The sequence below is a fragment of the Sander vitreus genome, chromosome 24, assembly GCF_031162955.1.
Source record: "Sander vitreus isolate 19-12246 chromosome 24, sanVit1, whole genome shotgun sequence".
NCBI classification, from domain to species: domain Eukaryota; kingdom Metazoa; phylum Chordata; class Actinopteri; order Perciformes; family Percidae; genus Sander; species Sander vitreus.
The window spans coordinates 4,891,410-4,903,131 of record NC_135878.1 but is presented as its reverse complement, the minus strand read 5'-3'; the positions used below and the strand labels follow the sequence as shown (position 1 = coordinate 4,903,131).

The 11,722-nt window shown below is 39.4% G+C and overlaps 1 protein-coding gene across 2 annotated transcripts in view; it reads left to right on the top strand.

Moving 5' to 3' along the window:
- The first annotated feature begins 4,102 nt into the window (after positions 1–4,102).
- Positions 4,103–11,722, top strand: part of LOC144512768 (gamma-aminobutyric acid receptor subunit gamma-3-like) — an 86,585-nt gene continuing 78,965 nt past the window's right edge. The window contains exons 1-2 of one of the 2 annotated variants that reach the window (XM_078243691.1): positions 4,103–4,205; positions 4,685–4,839. In XM_078243691.1, the coding sequence (XP_078099817.1) occupies positions 4,153–4,205; positions 4,685–4,839 (208 nt within the window). In that variant the 5' untranslated portion in view covers positions 4,103–4,152. Of the gene's footprint in view, positions 4,206–4,684; positions 4,840–11,722 lie in introns of those variants that run through there. The other variant, XM_078243692.1, reaches the window with a different exon arrangement.

The window sequence follows — 11,722 nt, the reverse complement described above, 5'->3', positions numbered from 1 at the left end:
ACACAACAATTCCTCACGGGAGAGGTGAACAGCAAACTTACTGTAAAGGCCTGTGGCTCAGTGGAATATGCTGGAGAACTAACTGCTGACATGCTAGCCAGCTGGGACATACAAGCGCTTGTCAGTAACAATGGCTGTTCTTTTATTTTGTCTTTCCTGAATGAATTTGAAATTATGGTGTGATCAGGCCTTTTAAGCTACAAAGATTTGGGGAAATTAGGCCGAGTCTTATGAGGGAATCATGTAAATAAACTTTAAATTTTCAACTTTGCTTTGACACAAAAGAGACAATGTTGAGATTCTCACATTTGAGTTTCAAACGTCAGCAGTGCCAACGTCTAATGTCTTTCAATTTCTGAAGATGTTTTCATCTGATATCTTTCTTAATGTTTATGTGCACACGTGTAAGATTTTCTTTGTTATTGTTGCTTGTAGAAGAGCTTACATCTGATCAAACTTGGCTTTTGACCTTTAAGTTTTTGTTGATCTATTTCTACATTGACTTATTCAAACTGGAAGCAATGAGCACACGTTGTGGCATTTAGACTGGATCCCACCATAGCACAGCATGCGTGACTTGTTGGACTATGGTGGGACATACTCAGGAACAAAAGGACCCATGCTCCCAGCAGAAGAGTCACTGTTTCTTTAATCTCATGGATTTAAAACAGTGCAGTTGGGAGCATTGTCAGTGATACGATGGCTTGGTGAAACCCATATAAATGAAGACGACATTAGCTAATGTACCTGCTTTGCTTTGTGAAATTTGGACCTACAGCACAAATCGTCACAATATCAGCTTAAAATTCATCTTAAAGCGCTTTTATTTCGAATTTTTGTGCCATAATTTCCTGTAGCGTTTTTGTGCTGGTTTGAGTTGATGTTGAATCTGCATTTTATGTAAATCTAAGGTGTTGCAATCTGTCAAATGCTCAGTGGGTGTCTATTGGCAAAGCTACATTTCAGTGCTTGTCAAAGCGCAGCAGCAGTGTAAAAGGAAGTCAAATGAAATGCAGTTGAAAGGTGATCTATACATCTGTCTGTCTGGGGTCGCCATGGCAGCAAGACCTCATCTACAGATCAGACATCCTTTCCCCGGTAACAATCTCCAAACTCTGTATATGTTCCTCCACTCCCCAATTGTTTCTGACTCTGCTGCTTATACACATTATCAAGAAGCTAATTGGCCCTATTCTTTCTGATTACGCCTGCAGTAGTTGAGTCTATCACAAAGTTTGGAGCTGAACTGCTCCAGTGCTGCTTTATTTCAGCTGACAAAGCCTTATTTTGAGTTATATTACCAATGGAAATTAAACAGTAATACGCATTTTGGTACCTTATCATGAAAGTGTGTTTGGCCTCCATTTTTTTCTCTATGGATGGCAATGTCGTAAAACATTCCCATCAGCCTTAGCTGTAGTTTCTGTGCCGACGTAGTGCTAAGCAGCGAATGTTAGCCTGCTAGCACGCTATGGTGACCATCATACCTGCTCACCATCAGCATGTTAGCATTATCATGCTGACATTAGCATTTAGCTCAAAGCACTGCTATGCCTAAGTACAGTCTCGGAAATTGTGGCCCATGTGCCAAATCTGGCCCCTCAAGCAAAACATTTTGGCCCACTGACAAAAGCTGAAGTTTGCCCTTTTATAGTTTACAAAACTTGAACATGATTTTCATAAATAGACCACTGGTTGACTTCTGTCCATCCATGCATCTTTCTTGCCATTCAGGAAATGAGTGCCCCTATCTATCCATTCATCCATCCACCCATCCATTTAACCACCACTCTCTTCTCTATTGCCAGCCAAGAAATGATTGCACACCCCTCCTTCCTTCCTTCAGCTACTGTGACAGACTCATCTGCCATACATCTGTTAGAAAAGGGATTTAGTTCTGCTTAAGTTACTTTCACCCATTCAGGGGGGCCCCTTACAGCAAAGCGCTTCGCTCCAATTTAAGCCCCGACTGGCCGTGCCGATGACAAATACTTGTTTTTCTTTCTGTCTGGACAGCTGTGGCTGGTGCGTGTTCAGGACACATTTAGGATTGATTATGTACTTTATCCAAAGCTAGCTCATGGGCAGTGAAGCAGACTAAAGTTATGAACTTGGGTCTCTCAACTGGTGAATGTAATGCACATGCAGCGCTCATCTTAAACAGACTTTTGCAGGGCTGCGATCGCAACAGTTGTTTATCCCTGGAAGGCTACAGACGGCCATTACACATGCATGAAGTTTATCTTGCTTTTGAGCATCAATTAAAAAAATGTTTTTTTCTGGAGTGAACATTAAACTGAGACCTTTGCTTAAATTTTGCAAAAATGCAGCAGTCATCGTAGCTATAGCTGGGCTTAAAGTATTTGTGTTATACATTTTTGTTTTATGTAATGTATTTGTTTTATGTATTATACTTAAAATATCAAATAAAAAGGATTAACACATATGGCATTCATTATTAAACATAGGGCACAGCTGCTATATATTTTAGAATCCATTTTATAGCTTATATGTGGCTTTGTTAAATAAAGATTGTAGCTGGAATCTGACCGCAGTTCTTTGGTGGATCCATCTTAGCTGATTCCCTGTTGATGTTTAACTGCTTTATAAAAATAGTTTGAAGCATATAATGTCTGTGCACTCCATTTCCATTTATCACACATCTGGGAATAATCTGTTTATATATCTACTCACCTGTCATTACTTTATCCAGAAAAAGACACACAAAAACAAATCTGCTTCAGTTATAGTGCTGTTGATCCCTCATGTCATTATCTAAAGCTATGGTTATTTTCATCACTGTATTTGATGAGCAACGAGTGACCAGCTTTTTATAGATGAAATACTACAACTTGTTCAATCAATTTGTAGTATTACTAATACTTCCTGCAGAACAAATACTTTTAATTTTAAGTATTTAAGCAGTAAAGTACATTTTGCTGATTATAATTCTGTACCTTTAAGGAAAATGCTTGAATGCTTGACTTTTACTTGTAATGGAGTATCTTTACATCGTTGTACAGCTGTTTTTACTTAAGTTTTGTATCAGTATTGTATCAGTTTAAATAATCAGAAAGTCTCAGTTATTTATGGTGGTCAGTGCTGGTTAAGAGGTTTACTAGTTGCAGCACTGCAGTGGAAATCTAGTACTCCTGCCAGTTTTGCATATTCAGCCACTAGGGGGCAGCGTAACCTCTCAGTGTGTTTGTGGGCTAAACACAGGGCTGCCCTACTGAGTTGTGCGCCTATTCAGAAATGACTTACTCTGAGTGTGGACGAGAGCTTGCTGTTACTCTGTGGAACATAAACGGGTGTGTACAGCCTAAATATAACTTCCAGTGGCGATCATCATCAGGAAAGCAGCAAACATCAATATACACAGAAATCGTTCACTGAAACTGATACCCTACTGTTTTTTTTCTGACTTTATGCTCATATTTTTATGATCTGCGTAGTGCATCACACTGTACAATTGTGGATAAAGTATTCAAAATACTGGATTGAGTTTTATATGGTAAAAAGCCAATAATCTACCTTCTGTTTCAGCACCATTTACCTTTAACGAACTGCATAATTATTTGGAATAATTCCAGAAACGTATCCTCATTGATACAGATGTTTAAATATAAAAAAGGTAATGAAATAAATAAATTTGGATCATGACGCAGCCTGAAAAAAAAAAATGTTTTTAATCTGGATAATGCAATTGTGGTTCAGGTACTGTATACAGCCTGTGCCTGGTTTATGAGTCACAGAAGATGCTCATCTCCTAAGGTTCACCACCAGCACCAGCAGCAGTAGCAGTAGCAGCGTCACCAAACCACTGTTGCCCACACAGGCGTTAGAGAGGAAGGAGGGCGCTGCTGGATCCCGTCCATTCGAGTCCCCTCCGCTGGACTGATCACATTGATTGATCGTCGGGTGCGTCCCGGAGGAACCCCTGCGTGGAGCTTGGAGGGGGGGTGGGGGGGGGAGACCGCGGTGTGGTCGCAGATGACACGCAGAAGAAAGTGTGTGGGCGGATGAGGAAGTTCAGAGCACGGATTGATGGTCACACACCTACTGTACTCACTTTATCACAGCAGCAGCAGCACAACGCCGGGATCTCCATCCACCAATTTATGTGATCGGAGGTGATCCGCGCATGGGAAAATGATAATCAAGTTTGTGCTCATCCTCTTCATACTTCTCGATCAAGGTGCTCGGTAAGTCGGATCTGCACCTTTGTTTTATTTGCATGATCAACAGCTGAGAGGTGTTTCTTTGAAGCTTTACAAGTTCCTATGTGACTATTGTGGAATATAATAGCAATTACGCATCTGATGTGAAGGGGTCTTGCTTATAATGCATGTGTTTTTTTTTTCTAAGGGCTTTCCCCGCACACACACACACACACACACACACACACACACACACACACACACACACACACACACACACACTCACACAGACAACAATGAATGCTGTGCCCAAACACAGAGTCTAGGGTCTGACAACCATTCAGTATTATCTCATAGCATCTAAATATAAGCAGCATACATCATTGCTGCTGCGACAAAGTTTTTTATTTTATTTTTTATTTTATGACAGTGGTGTTTGTTAAAGGGTAGCTAGGGATAGCACATCAACATGATTAACGACTCACACTTCTTGTTTTTCACCCCCCTCCCCCCTTTTTCCCCAGTTCGGATCTACTGGAATATGGCGACGACGATGAAGATCCCAACGATACCACTGTCAATCAAATGCTGGTTCCCAGGTCGCACCAGGAGGATGCCACACTTATACTGAACAATTTGCTCAAGGAATACGATAAGACTCTGCGGCCGGACATTGGAGGTAAGGTTGGATCATATTGAGAAGTTTAAAGCTTGCGGAATAGGCTAACAACTAAGTGGAGTTCAGGTGTAGTGGCGCTGTCCAAGGTTCTGATTGTTATTAGTTGGGAGTGGAGCAGTTCATAGTGCTGAAACCAGTGACGCTGCAACAACACTGGATGGGGGTTGCTTTCCTAGTAGCGGTTTAAAGTAGGCTATCTTATGTCTACAGATATTCTGAATATATTGTCCATTTTATACACATTTCCTTAAACTGAGGGTGGACATAGTTGGTATCTTTGGACACTTTGGGATGTCTACTAGAATTTAGAATACAGTTCTGTATGTTTGGACAATGTTTGGCTAGACAGCATGAGCTTGTATGCATGATCCCAGGCCCACAGCTTGTTAATAACATTGTCTGGTAACTGAAGAATACAAAAACATGTTTGGATGGGGTTTCAGATTTGATCATGCATAAACTACTGGCTGCAACAACAATTATTTTCATTATCGATTCATCTGCCGATTATTTTCTTGATTAATAATTATTTGTTGTCTCTATAGAATGTCAGAAAATATAATAATTTATAATTTTCTAGAATCCAAAGTGCCATCTTCAGATGTCTTCACAATGTTTTAATCATCATGTTAACAGGCCCAAACCCAAATATACAGTATGTGCTTTACTATCATAACTGACAAAGAAAAGCCAGCAAATCCTCACATTGAAAATGTGATTGGTAAGTAATTAGAACTTTATTTATTTAGCACTTCACGGTTCAAAAAGCATTGGAATAAGCAACAACTTCAGGCAACAATTGTCAGGCAAATAAAAACAAATCAGGGCAAGAAAGCGTCAAGTAAATGCTTTTGTGAGTAAGTAGGTTTTGATATTTAAAACACTCAGCAGAGTTTGCTGAACTGACTAATCCATAGTCTAGGAGCCAGGACAGGAAAATCTCTGTCACCAAAAGTCTTAAACTGTGAGCAACCTTTGTGAAACTGTAAGGGATCAGCATCTCACTGATACATGTGGACCCAATTGTATAGTGCCTTAAAATTAGGTGACTTTTTGAACTTGTTTGGAAACACTGAAGGTGTTTTTGTAGGTGAAATTATCTATTATTACCATGTCTTCTTAAACTAAATAAACCCATTAGATTATCTGACATACATTGGCATAAGGGCTCTTGTAATATTCTGAGATAATGGTCATTGTGTTTCATAATCATTAACACCAGACCGCATAGAAAAATATAGTATATATAGGCCTGGTATAATATATAGAGTGATGGCCCGGGTATCTTTTCCTATCTTACCCCTGCAGGAAATTGTAGGGCTGACATACTGTACTAAACATATAAGAAGGTCTGTGTGTGAGAGGTTTGGGGTGGTAGCTTGAGTCCAAATCATTTTCTGATTGCGCCCACATTATTCCTGCTATGCTTATGGTGCAATCAAATCTCCAAGCTTTTTGGAGGGGGAATGCTCTTCTTCAGAGAGGCAGGGAGGCTGGCTGCTAATCAAATAGTTACTGGTTTGATATCCCCACTGGACTGACTGGGAAAGTTCCCTGTGTTGGGTGTAGTCACTACTACCAACATGTCATTAACTGTTACTGCTGGAGAAATCAAGTCAGTTCGTCTTTTCTATCTGAGCATTCTGTATATATATTTATATACATATAGTACCAGTCAAAAGTTTGGACACGCTTTCCCATTCACTTGAATGAGAAAGTGTGTCCAAACTTTTGACTGCAGTATATGTATATATGTCGACATATACGTATATATGACAGAATAAAAGCAGACATATGTGCTCTTGAATAAAGCTCTGAATGTTGCAGCCTTGGCATAAAGACACCTTCAGTAGCTTTAATGGTGTCATGCTGTGTCCCGAAAGGATCTGTTTATTTTTTATTCATCCAATTTACTTCTGCTTTGTTATGATTTTTTTCTGTATTTCTGTTCCTTGCATTTGTGATTTTGCATTTACAATCAGCAATGTGCTGACAAAATCAGAGGAATAGTTCACTGAACTGTGGAACCATTTGCACGTTGCTCTACTCAGCATTTTTGGAATAAACACTGTGTTTCTTAACTTTTAAGATGCTCTAGTTGTTTTGTTTTCCTGCAGCTCACTGTGAAAAATGTAGCTTGTGCGTCAGAGAGAGAGAGAGAGAGAGAGAGAGAGAGAGAGAGAGAGAGAGAGAGAGAGAGAGAGAGAGAGAGAGAGAGAGTGTAGTTTGGCTGGCTGCGCCAGAGATGCTTTACAGAAAATCTTTGGCTGTACTAGCAAGTTTGGTAGCTTAAACTGGTGGAAGTACGAGGAACTGGAGCAAGAAAGAAATGGAACTGATCAAAAAAAAGTTTTTTTTTGGCATGGCATTTGTCCAGTTGGGGGCGGTAATGCATGATGTCAGGCGAAAAGAAAGCAATAATTAACAGTTAGCTAAACTAAACAATAAAGTGTTCGCACTGTGGCTGTGTGTGATGTTGAATATCGATCTGTCGTTCTGTTAAAACGAGCGAGTGTGGAAGTTCACTGAGATGTAGAAAAACACGATACTGGGACGATAATCTGTCTAATGAATTTCACCTGGCAAAGCGCCATATTGGAAGACAACTTCTTCCTCTTCTGTAAGTTTTTTTTACAGCCACTAACTGGACTGGAGTTTGGTAGAAAACAGAATGGGCTCCCTGTAACTCGTGTTATTTAGGACATATCAGGATGTTGTTTTCGGACTTATTCAACCTGTTGTAGTGGTTACGCTGTCATCTCTTTGACAATAACCGGTCGCACGAATTTTACCCGAGCTTCACGTCTGCTAAAGACAAACGTGAGGAACACGAGGGTTCTTCTGTGACCCGGTGAGTACACTTTCCGTTCAATTGCCAATTAGCTGTCAATTAAGGACCTTAGTTTGGACAACGCGTGTGTGCCATATGTTTTCTAGGCTATATGTTGACCATTGGTGGTGGTGATAAGGCATGGGGGGCGGCTGGTTAGTGCAGTTCGGTGCCATTCCGTTGATAGTGATACGTTGTTCAATGGTGCGTTCACGCCACCTGGGAATATCAGGGACCGCCCCCGTGATTACGTTGTTTTTCCGACAACCAGCTTCCTTCTTTTTCTGTTATATTGGCGTTTGGCATAACAACTTGTTGCATGACTGCCACCAACTGTTGGCAAAACATGGAGGCCACAATAACAAAGATTTGCTGCTGTTTTCTTATGCGAGCATACAAACAGCACATCGACAGGTGTTTGATTTATCTGCAGGACAACGAACGGGAAAGTGGTGATGGTTGTTCAAGTTAATGTGATAGTGGTTGTTAGGTGCTGGCTAAAACTAGTTGATGATGCTGGTGGTAGTGATGTTGTGAGCCTTACTTATCGTAGAAATTAAGATTTTACACATTTAACACATTTTAGTAGTTATAAAATACAGTGTTTTTATTATAAATTAAATAACCCAACAATATACAGGCCTACACGTCCAGCTGAAATGATTAGGCCATTAAACACTTAGCTGATTGGCAGAACTGTTTTGATTGTTTTCACTTTCTAAAATGTGATGATTTTTCTGCATCAAGTACTTTTTGCTTAATACTTTACGTACATGATGATACTTACATACTTTTAAGTAGGCTTAACATTTTTAATGCAGGACTTTTACTTGTACCAGAGTATTTTTACATTGTGGTATTAGTACTTTTACTTAAGTAAAGGATCTGAATATTTCTGTCATAATGAAGATTTCCCATCATTCATTCAACTTCAAAGCTACAGCATGAAAGAGAAAAGCATACAGTAAATACAATTTGTTGACAGTGCAAATACATTTCTGTTACACACATTTGATTCCATTTTTTTGGGACTTTTTTTTTCAAATATTTGCTTTTGTTGTGTGACACATTGGATTATTTCATCTCTTTGGGCCTCAAACACACATCTTATTTACAAACTGACATTATCAAACACCACTTCTACTCTTCTAATTAAAAGTGTGCTTATTAGTCGAAACATCTGTCTCAGCCGCAGGACTCATGGGTTTGAAGTCATTTTAAGGTTTAGTCTGAGACTACAACCCGTAGCTTTTTAAAGTTGCCACCTTCAAGCCTGACAGACTTTCATTTGTAACGGCTTCAGTTGGAAGTTTTAGTAGTGCTACGCCCGAGGTGAAGTTTCAGAAGACTTTGTGGAAAGACTCTTGTGGGAAAACTTATCTCCAGATCATTAAGAGTGTTTATTTGTGGTCTTACGTTATTTAAAATGACCAAGCACAGAGCTTTCACAGGCAATAACCTGCTGGTGGGAATGGATTTTCTCCACCTCCGCCGGTGGCTTGCTTGGCTCGGTTCAGTCGGGTAGCAGAGGGGGAATCTCCCTCCAGCTCTGCTTCCATAATTAAGGATGACATTTTGATGAGATCCAGTTGACAAACCTCAGTGTCATCCATGATGTCTGAGCAGGGTAATGTGAGGCAGCGGAAACCCACACACGTAGAGATGCACACACTCGGAAGATGATGCTGAGTCAAAGACAGATCTGGGCCATTTAAGTCATTGTAATAAAAGATTGAGTTCAGTTGAGAACTGCTGCAATGAATCTGTCATACACACACACACACGCACACACACAAACGCACACATGCACAGTATCAAACAATGCTTTTTCGTTTGCCTCTTTTTAATGTGAGCTTTTCTACTCTGTATTTCTGTGTGTTTGACTGCGGCTGGCTGTGGAACCAGAGCACATGCTGTTGTTTTAAGCATATTTGAGATTTCTGTATTAATTGGCCATTAATTCAATATTAGAAGCGTATTTGTATCTCACAGTGAAGCTTACTTCTTTGCTAAAAACAACCTCTTCAAGCTAAAATACAATAGGGAAGGCCAGGGATGGTTGTATTCCCTTGTTTGTGTTGGACCTTTTTAAAATCTTGTGTAAAATAATTAGACATGTATGTGTTAAAATCCTTTTTTTTTTTTTTTAACTTGTTTTATTATAAAGACTGGACGCAAGAGGAAAATAGCAAATTGTGGTTTTCTGTAGTTCTGTGCTGGACTATTTCTTGGCCAGGAGCAGTAACTCCCTGCAGGTTGCCTGGCAACCTAATGATGAGGAAAGAGACTCCAGGAAGTCACTGCACTTGGCCGAGAAATAGTCCAGTAATAATCTCTAATAACTTTCCGTTTGCACTTAGTTTTTTGTATGGATTAAACATACCAGGTATAACTCACTTAGTAAGCGTTGGAGGCGTGGGTAGGCAGATATTTGTTTTACATTGAGACTGAGCCTGGCTAGCTGTAGAAATAAAATGGATTTTATCCATTACCCCCTTGCTTTCAGTCTTTATGCAATGCTAAGCTAATTCTGTGTCTGTTTCCTCTAGCTTCATATTTAGTGTATGGATTAGTGCTGTCAGTTAAATGCGTTTATTAACGGCGTTAACGCAAACCCATTTTAACGGCGTACATTTTTTTATCGCAAGATTAACGTTCTTTTTGGCCTAGCAAACTTTGTAGTTTTTTTTTCACATGCTTTTGCAACAACTAGTAACGTTAGAAAAACTACAACACCACACCGGATCTGGCTAGACCGGAAAACAAAACAACAGGCACACACTTGTTTGGGCTTGCGAGCCGGCCAAAGAGTAGTAGGCTAACGTTACGTTTTGAGTGGATGGCGAGCGCGAGACGCCGAAATGGATGCCAATAAGATTCTGAATGGAATATTTTTGTCAAGTTGTCAAATGGTCAAAGTTGTCAAATGGTTCCATTGACAAGACCAAAGTGATCTGTGTGTTTTGTCGTTTGTCGTGAACTGAGCTATCATCGCAGCACGTCCAGTCTGAAATACCACTTGATGGCCAAGCACACAGCTGATGTGAAAAAAATAATTGGACAAAAAGAAATCTAGGGACATTTAGAATAGATAAAAATGTGTGATTAATTGCGAGTTAACTATGACATTAATGCGATTAATCGCGATTAAATATTTTAGTCGTTTGACAGCACTAGTATGGATATGAGATTGATATTGACCTTCTCATCAAGAATGCAAACCAAGAGTATTTCCCAAAATGTGGAGCTATTCCTTTGAAGATTTGTATTAGCCATAAATGAATGTAGGATTATGAATGCTGTATCACAAATTTCCCTCCCGCATTAACTTGGTGCCCCACTTAGGTGACCACAGTTTTGAATACGATGGATAATTTGATACTACGATGGATAATTTGATACTACGATGGATAATTTGATACTACGATGAATAATTTGTAATGTACATTGTGTAATCATTACTATTACTTCTGTTTGTCAAAGTTATCTTTTAAAACCAGTAGCTAAAGAGCGAGATTTAGTGTTTTCAAAATGTCATACTAGCATAAGCTAACCATGTTATTTACCGTTTGAAACATGCTGATTTCTCCAATCTAATTCACATATGAAAATTCAATAAGTGACAAAGGTTATATGCTTTTCAAAACAATACATTTAATAACAAACGGCATTGCTTAAAAAAAGCACATTTAGCTGTTAGCACTTCCACTTTTTTCAGGCTTCTAATCGTCTATCCATTCACTCTTCGCTTTATCGTTAAGTTTTTTTTATCCTTATCTTACAAATTATTAATTTATGTTACTTAGGAATCTTTAAAACAGTCAAAAGTACATTTCAGTTCAACAGAGATGAAGCGGCCGGCACTAAGAGAAAATAAGAGTAGAAATCCAAGATTCAACATAACAGGGTTATTATCTTAGTTCCCGTGTGTGTGTTGTCCCTCTGTCTCTTCTAGTCTTGTGAAGTGAGCTGCGAGCCTAATCTTCATATAAAGTGGGTGACTGGTCCACTTGTGAAAAAGCATCCCACATTTCCCCCGAGCAGAACAAGTGT